We start from the raw sequence: 21,867 nt of genomic DNA, 5'->3' as shown, positions 1-21,867 counted from the left end.
AAACACAGAGCTGCAAACACCTTCTAATGCGTACCTCCAGAATACCGACAGATTAATGGGCTGAAATTGGACCGAGGGATATTTATGTGTGTGTGTTTTAAAGTAAATATATTATTTGTAAGTATTATTTTGTGTTATTTATCGTATTGGGAATGAAAGTAAAGTCCATTAACAAGGATTGAAGCGTGTGTTACGTACAATTTGACCTCAGCAAAAACAAACAATTTCAAACATTTCTAAATATTTGAATCGTAAAATAGAAATTATCAATGATCAAATGAACCCAAAGGAACGACGCTGCGACAAGTAGGTGTCCAGGACACAAATACAATCATGTCAAGTTATGGTTTTCCCAGTTGTCCTCATGAAATTAAGAAATATATAAAGATAAAGAAACGACGTCAAGCGTGTGTTTAGAGAATTCAAGCTATGAACGGGGTCAAATTGACCCCGAGGAGAACAGGAGGGTTAATCACACAAGAGTTTTAACGACGCAAAATTAACTCACTCTGTCTTCTGAGTCCCCGGACTGGACTGCTGAGCTCTGGTATCTCCTCTATATATATACAGTATATTAATGATTTCTTTTATCCTGTTTGCATGTATGTAAATGGACTTTTTTTGCATTTCATAAAGGCAACACAAGATATCACGTTCATATATTGATACTTTATACCGTAGATGTCAGTAGGCAAATGTCCCGTTCTGGTTTTCTGCAGGTTGTTTGACCACACGACATCCAAAAACAGATAAAGTATCATAGACGGTAACGCCACATAGAGATACACGAGAACCTCAACGATAGTCATGTTTGCGTTTTAATGAAAGCACGTAACTTTACAACAGTACAGCATTTGCAATTTGGGTCATTTCTCCTACAAACAAAATCATACGGCATCAGCAGGATTTGGAAAAGTGCTAAAGCCATTTTAAAAAGATCAGCAGATTTAACAATTATCAGATGATTGGATGGGCGTCATTAGTCGATTATCGCTACCAAAGACCTCCTAGAAGACCGTTTATCATTTGTTGTAATGCTAACTGGATCCAAAAGTCAACTGTGACTTTGCAAATTAACTTTCTTACATACCTTTCTTTAGTATTTTAACCGAAACCACGATCTATTCCGAAAGCTAACCACGTACGTAGATTGTAGAATGAATTGCCTGAATCTATCAAAGTAGCATTCCTTTAAAGCATGGGTGTCAAAGTCAATTCAATTCAATTCAAAAAACTTTATTTGTCCCCGGGGGGCAATTCAGGGCACACAGAGCAGCAAATAACGACAGTGCAACTATACAAAAACATTTTAACCTAACACAAGAATAAAGTGTAAGAGAAGAATAAGTGTCAGGATGTTAGTGTGTTAGTACAGGTTAGATACAGAGAACATCGTCGGCGTGAGATGTAGAAAGACATGCGTGTATCAGATGTAAGCAGACATGTGAACGGGTGTATATATATGATGTAAACATGCAGTAGACTGTTAAAACAGGTATAAACAGAACTGTAGTGCAGAAAAGATATAAGTGGACAATGATCGGATTCAGATGAGGTCAGACATGATACATGTGTGTAATGAGCAGACATAAACAGAACTATAGTGCAGTAATAGAGTATAAATATAATGTATAACTATAAGCTAAATAATAAAGTGATAGTGGTGCATGGCAGGAAAACAGCAGTCTGAGTATATGCTAGCTCTGTGTGATCCAGTAAAGGGCCGTGTGGCTGCAGGTTTTCATTCCAACCAGTCAAAAACACACCTGGTCCAACAAATCAACTGTGTGAAGACAGTTCAGGTGATTGAGTAAGTCGAGTCAGGTGTGTTCTTGCTTGGTTGTAATGAAAACCTGCAGCCACACGGCCCTTTACTGGATCAGTTTAACACCCCTGCTTTAAGGTAAATGCACGAGATGAATCCCAGCTCTGTTCTCATAGTGACTGTTACCTTGTGAATGAATGATAACAGACCTATTGGTTTAGAAGACACTTCTAACCCTTAACTATCAGTGCGTTTACATGCAGTTTAAAAAGGACATACCCTGGTTTCCCAAACACCATGTAAACACCAAACCCCGGGTAAAATCGGAGTTCTCATACCCCGGTTAAAAGACCTAGAGAACTCCTTCAGTTCCAGATTATTCGCGCATGTAAACAGTTTTCTCGGGTTTCTTTAAACCGAGGGAGGTCTTTGCAACGGCAAGGAACATCACTACCAAGAAGACCCGCTTCTGTCGTAATTCTGTCCAAAAGTCGGCCGTTTGTGTTTTTGTCAATGGGGAGCCGGAAAACAAAGCCGTATTCAGTCCAGCTGTATGTTGGTGGAGCTGCACCTACTGTACCGGAGGTCGAGTCATTTTCCCATTCAACCCCCTTGAACTTCAATAATCCAATCATTCCCTTACCCGGGGTAAGAGTTTCGGGTTACTGATGTGCATATAAACGCACTGTTTGAGGCCAATGTCCACTAATGGTCAACTAACGGCCATTCAATGGCGTGATAACGTCTAAAGTGGCTGAAAAGATACAGATTTGGACGGGTTATAGGATGGGCAAACTTTCCATTAAAGGTCTGACGAACTGAAAAACTTTCAAAATGCACTTAATTATAAGCAGAAGCCTCAAACTCCTCAAAAGATGCTCTACGCTCTACTGGGGGGCTGCCCATTGATCCAATGGCTCATAATTACGACACCCAAGTAGTTTGTAAAAAGTCCCAATGGACTGAAAGCCTATTTGTCCGACCACTATCCAGAAAACAACTTGGTATTGTTCCAACAGGCCGCCACTCTACCAAACAGAAGCACATGGTTAAATATTATGCGGAAGTAAATCATCTGATGGGGTAACCCTCCCTCCTCATGCTTTACCAACTCCACTTACCAACAACCAATGAAGGGAATGAGGACCAGCCAATCATTGGTATGCAATGCATGGTAGGGTGGTCATGCCTTTAAAAAAACTGCATACTGTAATTAGCCACGTGCTTCTGTTTGGATTAATGCTCGTTTGTTTTTTGGAAAAGGGTTTGTCGGACAAATGGACCAATGGGAGATTTTCTGACCACCTGGGCTTTTGTATTATGAGTGGACAGAACAATGGCATGGCTCCTTCCTCGGATCCTCATCCGGATTAAGTGTTGCGCCTCACACATGCTAGTTGTCCTGCCCTGTGTAGAAACAGCAGGGGCAACACCAGACTGCTGGGCAGACAGAACCACAATGAACTGCTGATCACCACACAACCGTCTCCTTTCATCTCAATGGCAGACCTGTACAGGACAATGGAAACCAGAAGCCCAGCAAACTTCAACAGCAGTGCTCCAATTATGGCCGCGATTGTGTGAAATGCCCGCCTCTTTGACTGGTCGACCCTCCCCCCGTCCCGAGCCCTTCCTCCTGGTGAAGGTCGAGTGAGAGCGCGGAGAATGGAGTAGCTGCAGAAGGAGCTGACCAACAAGCAAACGGAGAAGAAGGAGAAAAAGGGGACGAATGCAATGTCAGGGTAGTACGCATACGTTACACCAGTCCATCCAACACACAGCAGCCAAATGCTCCCAATGCTGATATTTCTGACCCTGACCCCACCCGTCTTCTTCAGGTTCAGGTAGGTGATGGGGTGAACAACAGCCAGGTAGTGCTCCACGCAGGTCAGGCAGTGAAAGAGAGACTGTCCAGGTAACACTGTTGAAACAGCAGAAAACCCAGACATTGTTACCTGCCATTCTCTCATATAAATGCCAACGCAGTAGACGCCACATCCCATCAGGAAGAAAATCTCCATGGCCACCATGTGGTAGGTAAGGATGTCAGCGTGGCTTGTCGCTGTTATCGTAGAAGTGGGTCGTTGCCTTCTCCATCTTTGGACTCCTACACAGAGGACACTGGCAGAGAGAGGAAGGAGGAGCAGGAGGCTGACGGTGAAATGGGTAGCGATGATTAGGGGACCAGATGTGGAGTTGAAGCAAAGAGGGTCCATGAAGGGGGTCGGGGAGAGGAGAGGAAATGACTGGAAGGCATTGAAGGAGGAGTTGACCGACATGTGATCCCGTACGGCCTCTGAAGAGAAGAGAAAATGTTTGGTGAGAATGATATATTTGTTTTTTGCCAGGGTCAAGTTAGGGCGTTTAAAACCTGCATTGTTAAGTTCAGCTGAATTGGCCTCTGGTTGTTGCAGATCGGAAAACAGCAATCATGATCTTTAAGTTAAAGTCTCATCGCACTTTTTGACCGACAGGGAACGGCTTCCTTTCCGATTCATGCACCAGATTTTAAACCGTTCTGAAATAAATTGGTACCGAACATGAGCAGGTTCAACTGTGTCAGCATCAGGGGTGTGCATTGTGCAACGCCCTCAGTTTCTGACGCATCCTTGATTACAACGGTTCGGTGCAGAACCAGTGGAAACCAAGTGGGCAGGTACCTTAGGGCGCACTCACACTGTCCTTCCGCACCGGGCCAAAACAGGTTTTTAGGGTTAGGCCTAGTGAGTTTGACCAATTTGAGTGCAACTGCTCCGCGCATAACTGCGGCACGCTGGCCGTCCACGGCCCGTCTGAGAGAGTCAGGCTTTTGTAGAGTGCGTTTGCACATGTACGAGCATGAGCGTGCGCACGTGTACGAGCACGAAAAGTTGTGTGAAGCAGTGTCAAACAGGTGCTTCAGTGATTTCATATTGGGCAAGAAGTGTCTAAGAGATGGGAACATACGTGTTCTGTTTGGTTCCCACAGCTAAAGCAGTGGATTTGGACTGCTTGAATGACATCTGCGTTAACTGAATTGCAAAAGGGTGCAGTGGGAAGTGTGTCACAACAATGACAACGGGTTAACTCATTTGCAAGCGAGAGAGCGATGATGAAGACTGAGAGGTCACCAGTTTCATCAACCAGGTCAAAGCAATCCAAAAAAAACTGTAATGAGACATGAAAGCATCAAACATGGACAACCCAATCATGTCTGGCTGCTAAAAGACATGGTCGCAGTTTAGTTCACTTTCCCTTTTCTAGCGAACATAAATTTTTTCCCATCTCTCAAAGATCCATTTTTTTAAAAGTGGCAGAGGAGGAGATTAAATGTGTGGTTGACCTTTTTACGGAAGGGCACTTCATTTCCTTTAAACAGCTAAAGTGTGAGGGTTCTGTGTCTTGGTCTTTTTACCCTGCCTCTTTGTTCCTCACCCTCTGCAGGGCTTAGCTGACGGGGCTGACGAGGCTGATGGGGCACACCTGCAGCCATTCAATCAGTACCACCTGGACATATACACACCTGGTCTTGGCCCTGCTCCCCTGCCAGATAATTACGTCTTGTTGGTAGAGCTGACCTTCCTCTCCTAGTGAGTTTTTTTGCTGCAGTCTTGCCAACTAGAGCTGATGTTGCGCCTTTTCAGTTCTTCATACCTCGCTGCATTGTGCCTGAGTTCCTGAGTTCGCCCTGAGTTACCTCGTTGCCTGAGTTCGCCCTAAAGTTGCCTCGTTGCCTCGTTGCCTGAGTTCGCCCTGAGTTGACTTGTTGCCTGAGTCGCCTCGTTGCCTGAGTTCGCCCTGAGTCGCCTCGTTGCCTGAGTTCGCCCTGAGTCGCCTCGTTGCCTGAGTTCGCCCTGAGTCGCCTCGTTGCCTGAGTTCGCCCTGAGTCGCCTCGTTGCCTGAGTCGTCTCGTTGCCTGAGTCTCCTCGTTGCCTGAGTCGTCTCGTTGCCTCGTTGCCTGAGTTCGCCCTGAGTCGCCTCGTTGCCTGAGTCGCCTCGTTGCCTGAGTCTCCTCGTTGCCTGAGTCTCCTCGTTGCCTGAGTCGCCTCGTTGCCTCGTTGCCTCGTTGCCTGAGTCGCCTCGTTGCCTCGTTGCCTGAGTCGCCTCGTTGCCTGAGTTGCCTCGTTGCCTGAGTTCGCCCTGAGTTGCCTCGTTGCCTGAGTTCGCCCTGAGTTGCCTCGTGCCTGAGCGTCTTATGGCGCTAGAGTTCCCCTGCGTGCCTTGCCAGCCACTTGTTGCTTTTACTTGTGGAGCCCTTTTGTTAAAATAAACATTTTTGAAGCATCTAACCTGCCCGCCTCTGCTTTAGGGTCAAGCTGTCAATAGGCCCGTAAAATACCTGTGTGGGTGTTCAGGGGCTTTAATATCGTCTTTATCATCGAACTTCATGACCTTTTTCTCAGAACTATTGAAGAAATCCATTTCCACAACAAAGGTTATTCTCTCAAACTTGACAGAAATCTTCATATATAAACTTTATATCAGCACAACAAACGTGTACGTCAGCATCCGTCAACCTGAGCATTAAACCACCAAGAGTCTTCAAACACAGGCTTCTATGGTTCAAACAGCGTCATTTAATAACTCTTAAATAGTCTAAAAGTGACGAGGGTTCACAAGTTTATATTATATTTTTCAAAGTTTGGACTAAAAGAGCATCTCCTGCACCGTAACACGATGTTGTGTAACTCCATATGGGAGGCGTTTATCAAACACAGTGAGTATTAGGTGACTTTTAAACTGCAGAACTAGTATTTTAGTCATTAAATGTACCAACCTTGACAGTGTGAATAGTTTCTGGGCTGCTGTGCACAGGTGTCCGTCACTAGAGTGTGTATTATTTATGTACCGAGTGCACAGGACATGTCAGGATTTGCATGTTACAAAGCGTAACGATCGCTTCTTTAGATTCCTCGTGCCGTAGGGAAATGTTCTGTCCATGTGCACGGGAAAGATGCAGAGGGTGAAACCGCTCTGCGTCGTTGTCGTTAAGATCCAACACACGAGACGAGACGTGCAACTGAACTGAAGTCAGTGATTTCACCGACACCTGGACTTTCTTCAGCCGTATTTATCACGTATCATCAACTGAGGAGAGAAACAGGCTTTAATGTGAGGTCGTTATGGGGTCGTTCTGATGACACCGTTCCGATGACACTGTTCTTAGGGCGCCCTCCCACTGTGCCTCCGTCCCGTGCCCCGTGCTTTAGGGTCCTTGTCCCCCCCTCCAGGCCCGTTTGTACTCACACTACCTGGGCCTCGGAGAATGCTTCTTGCTGCCTATACGTCATCACGCCGTAACACGTCACACGCATTGATGACGTCATGGCGATGCGTGGCTTTGTTTCCAGATCTTTCCGTAGACCTCTGAGTTTTTGTGCGTCTTGTCGACTGTTTTTGAATCTTTTCATCGACCAAATCTGCAGTAAACACTCCACCTCCGCATCACACCAACGTGAACCTTTCACCGCCATTGTTTGAAATGTCCGCGCATGGTCCCTCCTTCTTTTTTCTACGTCCCAACAGGCGCACAGGAAATGACCTCAGAACCGCCGTAGGCCTCGAGCTCGTACACGTGCGCACGCTCGTGCTCGTACATGTGCAAACGTGCTTTACTAAAGCCCACCTCTCCCAAACGGGCCGTGGACGGCAAGCGTGCCGCTCTTAGACGCGGTACGGTTGCACTCACACTGGTCAAAGGAACCAGACTTTAGCCGTGAAACGTGCTGGGGCACGGGACGGAGGCACAGTGTAGTTCGACCCTAGAGCGTTCGAGTCCATCTCCTTATTAGATTTTGCAGATTCAGAAACAGATGGTTAGTTGCAAATATATATATATATATTTGGACAATAACTAATGACTTTACAGTGTAACAGCCGGACGTGGCTAACAGTGATTAGCTCGGGGCAGCACGGTGAAGGCATTCAAAGGTCTTTTTTAACCACTAATGCTGCTGAAAGTAACAGCAAACCTCTGCAGCAGCATGAGAAGAGTCCCTACACACACAACAAAGCACCAACAACTTACACTGCAGAGGTTTGGTGTTTGGTGATGATGTAATAGTCAAAAACAGACACACGTACTGGGTTATATACATTTTTTAATAGTTCTTGAATTGAGTTCACACATCATCACAATATCAATATCAGTATTAACACATCATATCATAGGCTACTGTGGTGTTGATCTAATCTAATTCAGTTTACTGTGATCTAAAGTGAGAATATGTAACTTTTAACCCTTCCCCCAGTCACACGTGTGTTTGCAGTTCCCCGTCCCTCCACCAGATGTCCTCAGACCGTTCTAGTCCCAGACTCTCTCAATCAACTGTTTCCACTTCCTATCAGCCGGACCTTTTCTTTTGTCATTGTTGTTTTTCAGTACTAGAGAATAAAAAACCTTTACTTTACCAGCTTGGCTGAGGTTCAAGAGTTGGTGCATTGATATAAATAAAGTGTGAAACAGGACTTACACGAGCACAAGTCGAAAGAAAGCAGCAGAGATTTTCTGTACCAGTGGTTCTCAAACTTCTTTCCACTAATGTAAGACAAGACAATGCAAAAACAGTTTCGTTAGAGGGAAAAAAGACTTTTTAAAGCCTTTAAAATACAAAAAAACACTTGCTACTGCTGCGTTTCAACCATGAATCGTGATCGCATTTGTGTACGGCAGTTAAAAAAGGAATGCTAAATATGAAATGGGGAATTAGGATCCATGCATGAGTCATATTATTTAATGATTATATATTTTTTTAAGTCTCATGTACCCCCTGCAGTACTCCAAAGTACCCCCATTTGAGAAAGACTGGTCTATACTACCAAATAAATGCACTGTATAAGCCGGTGAATGTTCTCATGGCTTGGTTATTTGCCTAGGAAGAAGTTTCACCTCTCATCCAAGAGGCTTCATTGGACCAGTCCCAGCCTGGTCCTGGTCCTGGTCCTGGTCCAGTCCCAGCCTGGTCAGATGCGCACATGAACTGATGAAGCCTCTTGGATGAGAGGTGAAACGTCTTCCTAGACCAGGGGGAAGGCAATTCTGGTCCTGGAGAGCCACTGTCCTGCATGTTTCAGGTTTCTCCCTACTCTAACACACCTGAGTCTGACAATAATCAAACTGTGACGAGTTTCAGCTGCTTGATAACGAGCAGAGCATTAGAATCAGGTGTGTTGGAGCAGAGAAAACTAAAACATGCAGGACAGTGGCTCTCCAGGACCCGACTTGCGTACCCCTTACCTAGACAAAGAACCAAGTCCAGTTGCTTTGGACTGAAAGTGCTTTGGGGATAAAGACGACCTGGACACATGAGAACATTCATGGCTTATTGACATCTGCTTACGTCTGACAACTGGCACATAAATACATTCATTCATCCAGGTTTTATATTCCCAGAACTCCTCTGATCAGCAAATCATTCATCACCAGCTCACTGCAAACCTCAAATCAAAGTTTTATTTGCACAGTAGACGATCTTTCAAAGGGAACACCTGTTACTTTGGAGTTCAAAGTGATTTTTAATCAAATATTACGTGAAACTAAAACATGCGTCATATCCTACGTCTATGGCCCAGCGCCTTTCTCTGCAGGTGGCTAATCTTGACCCGCGCGGTCCGTATGCTAACCATGGATAAATCCCCCCAAAAATAGCTACGTGGACATTAATTTGCTTTGTCCAAATGATGATTTCCCACCTGTTGGCTTGATACTTGGTAAGAAATTAGCAAACAACATTTTTTTATAACAGGGAATATTAGGAATAAAATGTCAACAGTTTTCTTTTTTTTCGTTCTATAATTTTATAAATGCTTCAAATTATATTTTTTAATATATATATCATATAATTATACATAAACCTTTATAAGCTGTGACATCAAATAGGTTCTGTGGCTCCAGACAAAAAATGTTATGGTGGAAAAGTGGGCAAAATGGCTCTTTTGATAGTAAAAGGTTACAGACAAAGAACCAAGTCCAGTTGCTTTGGACTGAAATGGCTTTGGGGAGAACGACGACCTGGACACATGAGAACATTCACAGGCTTATTGACATCTGCTTAAGTCTGACAACTGGCACATAAATACATATTCATCCAGGTTTTACATTCCCAGAACTCCTCTGATCAGCAAATCATTCACCACCAGCTCACTACAAACCTCAAATCAAAGGGGTTTGCAAATGATTTATCCGAGCTGACATTTGTGTGCATTTCCCTAATACACCAATGCAAATGTAGGGTTCAAATCCCCTTTATGTAACCAATGACTGTATTCAAATCAATGCAAATAAGCACACAGGTGGTATTTATATAGAAAGCGTTGGTTAAGCTGTGTTTTAGTTCAGTTGAGCAGAGCAACAGGCCCTCATTAGAGGTTGTTATTGGACGAATGCTTAGCAAACATTTGGGACATTTCACCTCATGCATGCATTTCATTATTACGCTGACACTGTTGCAGATTGTTGGCAGTGTTGGACGTTCTTGGAAGGTTCAAGTCCATCTTATTAGAACTTGCAGAGTCAGAATCCAATGGTTCATTGCATAACGTGTATATACATATTTACAGGGTGCCCCAAAACATGTATACACAAAGTGAAATTCCTACTGCAGAGGTTTGGTGTTATTTTGAGCTAATCAGTGTTAGCCACGTTAGCGACTCTCTGGGATATCTCAGTTAATAGTTCGTACACAAAAAAAACTGTCTCGACGGCCTATTTGATGTCGCGAGTGTGGGTATAACTTAAAGGCGAAGTTTACGCCATGAGACCTGCAACAGTCACTGAACCGAGAGCAGCCATTGAACGCGAACGCACGCAAATACCAAGGGAATTTTCTGGGTGATGTGTGTTATTCAAGTGCTTCGATGTGTCGGCCAAGTGTGAACCAGGACGGACGTCAGTTTGACAACAGGCGCTGACAAAACAATAAAAGGATGCTTGTCAATTCTGTTACATTTTGGACATTAAATGAATTTTGATAAACACCTATTTAACAGTTATTTAAAGTGTGTATACATTTTTTAGGGGGCACCCTGTAATTGATGTTAGCAGCTTGAGATGCGAGAATGGAGTAAAGAGACAGATATCTGCACATAAATGCACATAAATAGTAACTAAGGGCGCACTCACACTGTCCTTCCGCACCGCGCCCCGTGCTTTAGGGTACTTGTCCCCCCCTCCCTCTCCCCCCGCGCCTCAGGCCCGTTTGTACTCACACTACCTGGGCCTCGGAGAATGCTTCTTGCTGCCTATACGTCATCACGCCGTAACACGTCACACGCATTGATGACGTCATGGCGATGCGTGGCTTTGTTTCCAGATCTTTCCGTAGACCTCGGAGTTTTTGTGCGTCTTGTCGACTGTTTTTGAATCTTTTCATCGACCAAATCTGCAGTAAACACTCCACCTCCGCATCACACCAACGTGAACCTTTCACCGCCATTGTTTGAAATGTCCGCGCATGGTCCCTCCTTCTTTTTTCTACGTCCCAACAGGCGCACAGGAAATGACCTCAGAACCGCCGTAGGCCTCGTGCTCGTACACATGCACACACTCGTGCTCGTACACCTCTCCCAAACGGGCCATGGACGGCAAGCTGGCCGCAGTTATGCGTGGAGCGGTTGCACTCACACTGCTCAAACGCACTAGGCTTTAGCTGAAAAAACGGTTTTGGCCCGGTGCGGAAGGACAGTGTGAGTGCGCCCTAAAAGCTGATGAAAAGCTCAATTTCTGTCAGACTCTAGCGGATGGTTTTCATGATTGCATGACGGACGATGTCTTCTGCACTCTTCTTGACTGTTTATCTGATTGCAACTAAGCCATGCTAGCTAAACACTACTTTTCCTGTTACCTCCAGATTCTGCCTTCACAAGCAGAATCTGTTCGTAGAGCTTATCCTTGTCCTGACCCAGTGTTGCTCCTACAACACGGTAGTTTTCCTGCTCGGTGTAGAAACAGCAGGTGTAACACCAGACTGCTGAGCAGACAGAGCCAGTGACTGGATTCAATCACCATACACCGATGGTTGTTGTTTAACTGCGGTAAGGAGAATAACGCAGTGCCAACCAGGCTCACCGCAAACCTCAACCACAGGGTTCCCATTATGGCTGTGATGGTGTAGAACGCCCTCTGCTTCAGTTGGTCAACCCTTGCTCTGTCCCTGTCCCCCGGCCCTGGACGCTTTAAAACTATGAGCACAGAAAGGCTGCAGAACGAGGAGACAACTACAGAGATCGTCTGTTGCCCAAAGTACACGTTGACAATAACATCAAAGTCGTTTCCAGCAAGAAAACTCAACTCCACGCAGCTCAGCAGCCAAACCGACCAAATGCTGATGTTTCTGATTGTGACGCCGACGCCCTGTCTCAGGTGCATGAAGGTGATGGGGTGAACGACAGCCAGGTAGCGCTCCACACAGGTGAGGACGTGAAAGGACATCTGTCCACACGCGGTGATTAAGATGACATGGGCGGCATACATCATCACCCTCTGGTGCTTCAGGTAGACACCGACACAGTAGGATATGGTTGAGAACACATAGATTATCTCCATGACAACCATTTGGTAGGTGAGGAAGTCCGAGTGGCTTGTTGAAGGCCGCCGCCGCCGCTGCCGGTGTCCAAGGTAGAGGACGGTGATGCAGAGAGGGAGGAGGAGCAGGACGCTGGTGACGGTGAAGGCGCCGAAGATGATGTTGGCATCTCTGGAGCCGATGCAAGAGAAAGGGAACGACCGAGGAAGATGAAGGGAGACATCAGAGGAGGAAGAGGAGTTGGCTGAAATGTTGGAGGCCTGAAGAAAAGAGAGAGATTGGAGACGAGGAGGTGTAGATTAAGAAGAGAAAATACCAGAATGAAATGGAAGAAACAACAAAACCTGAAATCACTCAGAGGGCAGACACTTAGGGCGCACTCACACTGTCCTTCCACACAGCGCCAAAACAGGTTTTTCGGGTCAAGCCTAGTGCGTTTGACCAGTGTGAGTGCAACCACTCCGCGCAAAGCTGCGGCACGCTGGCCGTCCACGGCCCGTCTGAGAGAGGTGGGCTTTAGTAAAGCACGTTTGCACATGTACGAGCACGAGCGTGCCCACGTGTACGAGCACGAGGCCTACGGCGGCTCTGAGGTCATTTCCTGTGCGCCTGTTGGGACGTAGAAAAAAGAAGGAGGGACCATGCGCGGACATTTAAAACAATGGCGGCGAAAGGTTCACGTTGGTGTGATGCGGAGGTGGAGTGTTTACTGCAGATTTGGTCGATGAAAAGATTAAAAAACAGTCGACAAGACGCACAAAAACTCTGAGGTCTACGGAAAGATCTGGAAACAAAGCCACGCATCGCCATGACGTCATCAATGCGTGTGACGTGTTACGGCGTGATGACGTATAGGCAGCAAGAAGCATTCTTCGAGGCCCAGGTAGTGTGAGTACAAACGGGCCTGGAGGGGGGGACAAGGACCCTAAAGCACGGGGCACGGGACGGAGGCACAGTGTGAGTGCACCCTTATATTTAGTTTAGTTTTAATTATGGAAATGGATTTTTTTACACTTTGCCACCGTACTCTACGGGGGAATTGTTGGGTCTCTGTAAATCATAAATAAGTCACAGAGTGTGGTCTTTACCTACTCCGTAAAGTGTCCTGAGATAACTGTTGTTATGATTTGACACTTTAAATAAAATTGAATAAATTGAATTTGACGATTTGTGGACGAAACATTGAACCAATAACTGGCCAGCCCAGACTTATTTGGTGAAGTTTAGACAACAAAAGGTGACGGTTAAGTTACAATTACAATAAAGGTTGTGACTTTGCTTCGTGCTCCGGGAACAAGAACATTGATTTGGGACCATCCACCACCCCCAGCCCTCCCCCTCCAGATATCAGCGCTCTTCTACTGTCGCCTGATTTCCTTTGCTCTGGACGTCAAACTTGTAAATGACAAATACAAATGTGCATTTCTTTTGTTACGTATCAACAGAGAACGAGTTGCAATCATTCTCTCACAGACAGTCATGTGTAACTTCACACAGTTCGACCTGATGATGCAGTCTTTCATTCATTCATTCATTTTCAACCGCTTATCCCGGGGTCGGGGTCGCGGGGGGCTGGAGCCGATCCCAGCTGACATCGGGCGTGAGACGGGGTCCACCCTGGACAGGACGCCAGTCTATCACAGGACACATAGAGACGAACAGAGACAGACAACCATTCACACCTACGGGTGATTTAGAGTCATCAATGAACCGAACCATTGTTATCAAAACGTTAGCCACAGTTTACTTGAGAAAACAATACTTGCGTGGATCCATTGACACTTAATCCCGACGGCTCTGACATTCACTGACATCAAGATTTACTTTTTAGAGATGAATCAAGGACTTTTGCAGGTAATCCATTGTGTGTGTTGCCGATGCACTTACTGTTTCGCAGAAGTTAAAGACGATTATAGAGAAGTGAAGAAACACGACAATAACAAAGGACACCCACCATGACAGCGGGGTGGGTTCCTGAACTTCGTCCTGCAGAGACAACTCAAATCTGACATCTGATCCGAACATACAAATGTTTTAACACGTGTGGGTGTGAAACAGGTGTGAAGAAGGACTGGGACTTGGGGGTGGGGGTTTGCATTTTTGCATGTTGCTTAACCACTCCGGACTTTGTGATACTTTTTTCTACGGTTCATTTCTGTAGGTAAATTTTCCCCCTGACGTTCTCCTTTTTCCAGACACACCAAGTATTGACATCTGCTTACGTCTGACAACTGAAACATCAACACTCACACCTCACAATAAAACTCAAATCAAAGATATTTCGCAAATTATTTAAGCCGGTGGATGTTCCCATGTGTCCAGGTCGTCGTTCTCCTCGAAGCAATTTCAGGGCGCACTCACACTGTCCTTCCGCACCGCGACCCGGGCTTTAGGGTACTTGTCCCCCCCTCCCTCTCCCCCTGCGCCCCAGACCCGTTTGTACTCACACTGCCTGGGCCTCGGAGAATGCTTCTTGCTGTCCATACGTCATCACGCCGTAACACGTCACACGCATTGCTCACATGTGTGTGGCTTTGTTTACAAATCTTTCCGTAGACCTCGGAGTTTTTGTGCGTCTTGTCGACTGTTTTTGAATCTTTTCATCGACCAAATCTGCAGTAAACACTCCACCTCCGCATCACACCAACGTGAACCTTTCACCGCCATTGTTGTTGTTGTTAAATGTCCGCGCATGGTCCGTCCTTCTATTTTCTATGTCCGAACAGGCGGACATAACGCTACTGCCGTAGGCCTCGTGCTCGTACACGTGCGCACGCTCGTGCTCGTACATGTGCAAACCGCTCCACTAAAGCCCACCTCTTTCAAGCGGGCCGTGGGCGGCGCTGTCGGCTGTTGTGCGCGGAACGGGTGCACTCACACTGCTTAAACGTACTAGGCTTTAGCTGAAAAAAACGGTTTTGGCCCGGTACAGAACGACAGTGTGAGTGCGCCCTCAGTCCAAAGCAACTGGACTTGGTTATTTGTCAGGAAGACGTTTCACCTCTCATCCAAGAGGCTTCATCAGTTCATTTACACATCTGACCAGGACCAGGACCAGGACCAGGCTGGGACTGGACCAGGACCAGGACCAGGACCAGGACCAGACTGTGACTGGACCAACTAACTAGTGTGGAGAGCCAGGTATTTAACCTCTCACAGGGCCGATGATGTCACCATACATAGATGGCTTCTGTAAAAGTAGATAAACCATCGCTAAACACAGGAGGAGGTCTGAGACTCCACTTATCTCCAGTCTACAGTGCTGCCCTTTCATCCCTTCATTCAACAATCTAACCTCAAAGAACGACTGTTCACAAACGTCCTCCTGTGACTCCAACGACTGTCGTTAAGACTCAATAGAGCACTAACCAAGTCCAGACCTACTTCCCACCAACGACTGGACCAGGACCAGGACCAGGATCAGGACCAGGCTTGGACTGGACCAGCACTAACGAAGTCCAAACCAACTTCCCAACAACAACTGGACCAGGACCAGAACCAGGACCAGGACCAAGACCAGGACAAGGCAGGGACTGGACCAGCACTAACGAAGTCCAAACCTACTTCCCAACGACTGTCACTCTAACGATGGTCGTTGGCACTTGGAGCACAAAGGGTTCCAGTGACATCATCGGCCTTGTGAGAGGTTAAATACCTGGATCTCCACACCAGTTAGTTGGACCAGTCCCAGCCTGGTCCTGGTCCTGGTCCTGGTCCTGGTCAGATGCGTACATGAACTGATGAAGCCTCTTGGATGAGAGGTGAAACGTCTTCCTGGACAAAGAACCAAGTCCAGTTGCTTTGGACTGAAATTTCTTCGCGGATGCAAATGAGTTATTATCTGAGCCGACGTGTCCAAATTCATAATACACCAATGTAAACATATTTACTTGCTTTGGTCTATTTCGATTAATGAATTTGAATTCATTCAAATCCCTATAATGTAACCAATGCCTGTATTCAAATCAAATAAAGTGATTTAGCCCGGAGCACCTGCTCATATCTTCACATATTAGCCTAAAAAGCCTGCAGATTAAAGTTGAATGCAAATACGCACTTTACCAGCAGAGTTAATAAGTCATGACATCATTTGTAGAGCCAGGTCCACCCGTGGTTTGGCTAACTTAAACTTACACCGTGGGCCATCTCACCTTGATAGTGACCACCCCAAACTCGGCCCTGTTTAATTTCAGGGGCCAAAAAACACATTTTTTGGGGAAAAGCTTCTGGCGAAATTATGTAATAGTAAATATTTCGGTACTGCAACGGCATAAATGATCATATAACCCTGACGTTTTGCATGGTGTAACCTGACACATAGGGGAAGCTAGCAGCTAGCTTGCCTTTTTACTGTCCAATATCACCCTCAATGTATCCCAAAAGACAAAAAAATGTCCGTCTGCCTGACAAATTGTCATAAAATGTAAAATCATTCATCTTCTGCCGCTTATCCCGGGGTCGGGGTCGCGGGGGGTGCTGGAGCCGATCCCAGCTGACATTGGGTGTGAGGCGGGGTCCACCCTGGACAGGACGCCAGTCTATCACAGGACACATAGAGACGAACAGAGACAGACAACCCTTCACACCTACGGGTGATTTAGAGTCATCAATGAACCCAACACCTGCACGTCTTTGGACTGTGGGAGGAAACCGGAGAACCCGGAGAAAACCCACGCAGACACGGGGACAACATGCAAACTCCACACAGAAGGGCACCAGCTGGGATTCAAACCTGGAACCCTCTCGCTGTGAGGCGACAGTGCTAAGTCCAAAATGACCTTTCTATCTAGAGGATAACAGCTGCTATGACCAAACGTTTGCCACTGTGACTCAAATCGGTGAAAACTGAACCTTCAAGCATTACAATCCCATGTGGGATCAGGCTTTTTTTTAAATTTGCATATGAGAAATATCTTAAACAAGAGTTGAGACTTGACTTATTTGCAGCTGGGGCCCTTCTGCGTGGAGTTTGCATGTTCTCCCCGTGTCTGTGTGTGTTTTCTCCGGGTTCTCCGGTTTCCTCCCACAGTCCAAAGACGTGCAGGTGTTCGGTTCATTGATGACTCTAAATCACCCGTAGGTGTGAATGGTTGTCTGTCTCTGTTTGTCTCTATGTGTCCTGTGATAGACTGGCGTCCTGTCCAGGGTGGACCCCGCCTCACGCCCGATGTCAGCTGGGATCGGCTCCAGCCCCCACGACCCCCGACAGGGGGAAGAGGTTGAAGATGATGGATGGATATGACGTGTTTTGTAATATAAGCCCACAGAATTTAAGGCAAACGTTGAGGGTAAGCTACATTAGAAACTGTACAGAACATCAAAAATCAGGTGAGTCCAGAGATGTTTGCTCAACATTTGTAGGAGGAGTAATGGAAAAATTACTACGTGAGCGTCTGGCTGCAGCCACCACTCTGTCACCACCTGTGCATGCACAATTTGATTTCTGTTACAGCCTTAACGTTGTTTCAGTACTTTATTAGAGGTTTGCACCCCGGAACCTTTGTGTCCGGTTTTTGCACCCTGTGGGACTGTTATTGTGGTTGCTCCCCACTTGCACACATGGATTGCTGGCTACGCCAAAGTTCTGTAAAGTCCACAGAACTACATTGAAAGTGTGCGTGCATTATTACCCTCGGGTTACCACAATTTCTTTCCTTTGTGTGTGCATTTCCTGCCTCAGAGTGGCGTGCAGCGAGATGCCTCTTAAAAAATGGCGTCTTAATAGACACAGAAAGAGCAAGAAAGTCCGTGACTTGAGGCCAAAACGTATAAATGATCCTCACTGGTACTGAACATGCAGCACTGAAAAAAGCCACCAGATGTCAGCATTTACCTCTAGATTCATCTTAAGCATACAATGTCCATCCATTTTAATATATATATAGTTTTAAATTATAAAGAGGAAGTCAAAGAGTTGTGTTTGTCTTTGTTTGTGTTGAACTGCATTGTGGGAAATGTAGGATCCAGTCTTTCTGAAGCTTGAGTCACTCAGAGTCTAAAACACCAGGACGTCTCAGCCACGGTTGCACCAACTATTCTCTTTTAATGTAGATATCTGAGAACTTCTTCCACCGCTGCACACACACACACACACACACATCTACAGGGGGAGCTTCCTGTTATCCTGAGCAGGAGCAGAAGGGGAGGAGCGAGGAAGGACGAGGAGGAGGAGGAGGAGGAGTGGAAAGTGGGAGGAGAGGAGAGAGGGAATGTCGGAGTTGAGGCATTGTGTTTGGTTATCACACGACCAGAGAGAGAGAGAGAGAGAGAGAGAGAGAGAGAGAGAGAGGGAGGGAAGAGGGACTCTGCTGGGAAGTAGAAACCCTCTCAGACGGAGGTGTCACTCAGCCGTGGACGCAGGAGCAGCTCCTTCACATGTGGGTAGAAGTGTATTGACCACAGCAGAGGACTTATAGATTGACTGAACTAACTGGTGGGAACTCTGTGGCTCGGCCGGAGGACCAGGAGAGGCCTGATTGACTGATCTGACGCCTGATTGGTCGGGTCTGATTGACAGCTCGGGGATCCTAATTGACTGACTGGAAGTGTGTGAGCCTTGACACCTGATTGGAGGTGTTCCTCTGTCGGCGCCAGGATGAGCGGAGCAGGGGAGGTGGTGTGCGAAGGCTGGCTGAGAAAGTCACCACCAGAGAAGAAGCTGCGCCGTTATGTGAGTCCTTCACTTCACACACACACACACACACACACACACACACATACACACACACACACACACACACACACACACACCTTCCTCAGAATAAGGTTTTAACTGAGTGTTTGTGCACACACACCCTTGTTATTAGTTCATAAGCCTGAAGATTAGCTCTGCCTTTCATTACTATTTGGCGACTATGGCTCAGTGGCTCAGAGGTAGAGTGGATCGTCCTCCATTCGAGAGATTGGCGGTTCGATCCCCAGCTCCCCCAGTCCACATGTAAACGTGTCCTTGGGCAAGACACTGAACCCTGAATTGCTCCCCGTGTTGCACATGGGTGTGTGAATGTGGTGTGAATGGTCAGATTAGATCGTCTGTAGATGTCCAACGCCATCAGTGTGAATGTGTGTGTGAATGTGACAAGTAGTGTGAATGCGCCTTGAGTCGTCAGAAGACTAGAAAAGCGCTTTATAAGTACAAGTAACCTGCAGCAGCTGTCTTCTGCGTCCACTGGACTGGAAGTAGTCTCAACTTTCCTTCCCGACTCCTCAAACACGGCAGCTTGGTCCTCGGCGCCGGGCTTTCAACTCCTGGACTGCAGAGCACTGAGATGAGGTAGTGAGTCTGTGTAGGGAGCAGGGCCGGTCGTGTCTCGATGAAAACCCAAGATTCGCAAAAGTCTGGCATTGCCCTTGAACCGTCTTGACACGTCCAGGAGGTCGCGGGGTAAGGACGGGTTGAGGAAACGCAAGACTTTCACCCAGGAGAGCGCTGTTCATGTCCCACGTGAAACCAAAAATGAATGTTGACTTAGTTTAGTTTAGTTTAAGTAACGTGGAGATGAAAACCCAAACAAAGACTTTGACTCTCGCTCTTCTTAGAAACCCAAGATTCGCAAAAGTCCGGCAAGATCACCGACGCACCGGGCGTTCAACTCCACGACCGCAGCGCCCTGAGATGAGTCTGCATAGGGGGTCGTGTCTCGATTGGAAACCCAAGATTCGCAAAAGTCTGGCACTGCCCTCGAACCGTCTCGACACGTCCAGGAGGTCGTGGGGTAAGGACGGGTTAAAGAAACGCAAGACTTTCACCCAGCAGAGCGCTGTTCATGTCCCGCGTGAAACCAAAAATTAACGTTGACTTAGTTTAAGAGACGTAGAGATGAAAACCCGAACAAAGACTTTAACTCTCGCTCTTCTTGGAAACCCTAGATTCGCAAGAGTCTGGCAAGATCACCGACGCATCGGGGCGCTCAACTCCACGACCGCAGTGCACTGAGATGAGTCTGCGTAGGGGGGCGTGTCTCGATTGGAAACCCAAGATTCGCAAAAGTCTGGCACTGCCCTTGAACCGTCTTGACACGTCCAGGAGGTCGCGGGGTATGGATGGGTCAAAGAAACACAACTTTCACCCAGCAGAGCGCTGTTCATGTCCCGCGTGAAACCAAAAAATGAACGTTGACTTAGTTTAAGAGACGTAAAGATGAAAACCCGAACAAAGACTTTGACTCTCGCTCTTCCCGATGACTTAGCTAAACCATTCAAGATCGATTCTTAACCTCGACCGTCCAACTTCATACGTCTAAACCCAAAATGCTAGCTAGCATGTAAGCTAGTAGTAGCAAAAACAGATATATTGATTGATCAATACACTAATTCATAATGTTTTCTACATCAATCGCTGCGCTCACTCTGATCTTTGTCGGGTTTTTTTGTGTAACTTCAACACAAACAACCTTTATTTCGGTTATTTCGACACCGTTCGGGGGATATTGAATCATTTAAGAGTTGTTTTACACCAAAGGGTCTTTTATTTTGTGAGCCGTCGCCACGGGGAACAGCTGTTTCTAACTGGCTCAACTACAAATATGTTAAGGTGCTTTGCGGCTTTCAAATCCCAAATCTGACGGCCGGGCCGCGTGAGGGGTTCTCCCGTGTACGTGGTTCGAGTGAGTGACGTAAACCACGACATGTTTCAGCACTGGAATGTATAAAAACGACTAGATCCACTTTTTAAAGACACATTTTTAACCAAACACCTTTTAGATCTCGGTGGTTTTTAACTCTCTGTTTGAACCAGATGAAGGACTTTAATGATCTGGACGTGATCAGAGAAGGAAGCCGGAGCTGCATTATCAGGGTTTTTACGGTTGGAGCAGGTCTATTTGTTGTAGAAAAGATAGACGGATAGATTGTCTTATTTTGAAAGGATAGAGCGTCTTATTTTGAAAGGAAATAGTGCAGAAAAAGTCAAATCTTCAACTATTCAAAGACCGTTTGTCCCAACGGCTGCACGGCTCGCTTTCCAGTAAAGAAGCAGCTTAGGCGGTTATTCACACACACACACACACACACACTCACACACACACACACACACACACACACACACACACACACACACACACATACACACACACACACACTGCATATCTGGCATGCCTTGCCAGTGAGTTGAGCTAATCTCATCTCTCCGCTACATATTTTCCCTTCATCTTTCCTTCTTTCTCTCCGTCCCTTTCTCTTTCATTCATTTACTTTCCCTTCCTGTGTGTGTGTGTGTGTGTGTGTGTGTGTGTGTGTGTTTTTTACGGTTGGAGCAGGTCTATTTGTTGTAGAAAAGATAGACGGATAGATTGTCTTATTTTGAAAGGATAGAGCGTCTTATTTTGAAAGGAAATAGTGCAGAAAAAGTCAAATCTTCAACTATTCAAAGACCGTTTGTCCCAACGGCTGCACGGCTCGCTTTCCAGTAAAGAAGCAGCTTAGGCGGTTATTCACACACACACACACACACTCACACACACACACACACACACACACACACACACACACACACACACACACACACACACACACTGCATATCTGGCATGCCTTGCCAGTGAGTTGAGCTAATCTCATCTCTCCGCTACATATTTTCCCTTCATCTTTCCTTCTTTCTCTCC

The 21,867-nt window shown here is 46.4% G+C and overlaps 1 protein-coding gene across 1 annotated transcript in view; it reads left to right on the top strand.

Moving 5' to 3' along the window:
• The first annotated feature begins 18,628 nt into the window (after positions 1–18,628).
• LOC310964406 (GRB2-associated-binding protein 1-like) overlaps positions 18,629–21,867 on the top strand; it is a 19,626-nt gene continuing 16,387 nt past the window's right edge. Inside the window, exon 1 of the mRNA XM_083937524.1 lies at positions 18,629–18,937. Within this exon, the coding sequence (XP_083793650.1) occupies positions 18,863–18,937 (75 nt within the window). The 5' untranslated portion in view covers positions 18,629–18,862. The remainder of the gene's footprint in view (positions 18,938–21,867) is intronic.

Source organism: Echiichthys vipera (genome assembly GCF_963691815.1).
Source record: "Echiichthys vipera genome assembly, chromosome: 22".
Taxonomy (NCBI): Eukaryota; Metazoa; Chordata; class Actinopteri; order Perciformes; family Trachinidae; genus Echiichthys; species Echiichthys vipera.
Note: the sequence above shows the minus strand (reverse complement) of the source record. Positions and strands in the feature narration are given on the sequence as shown.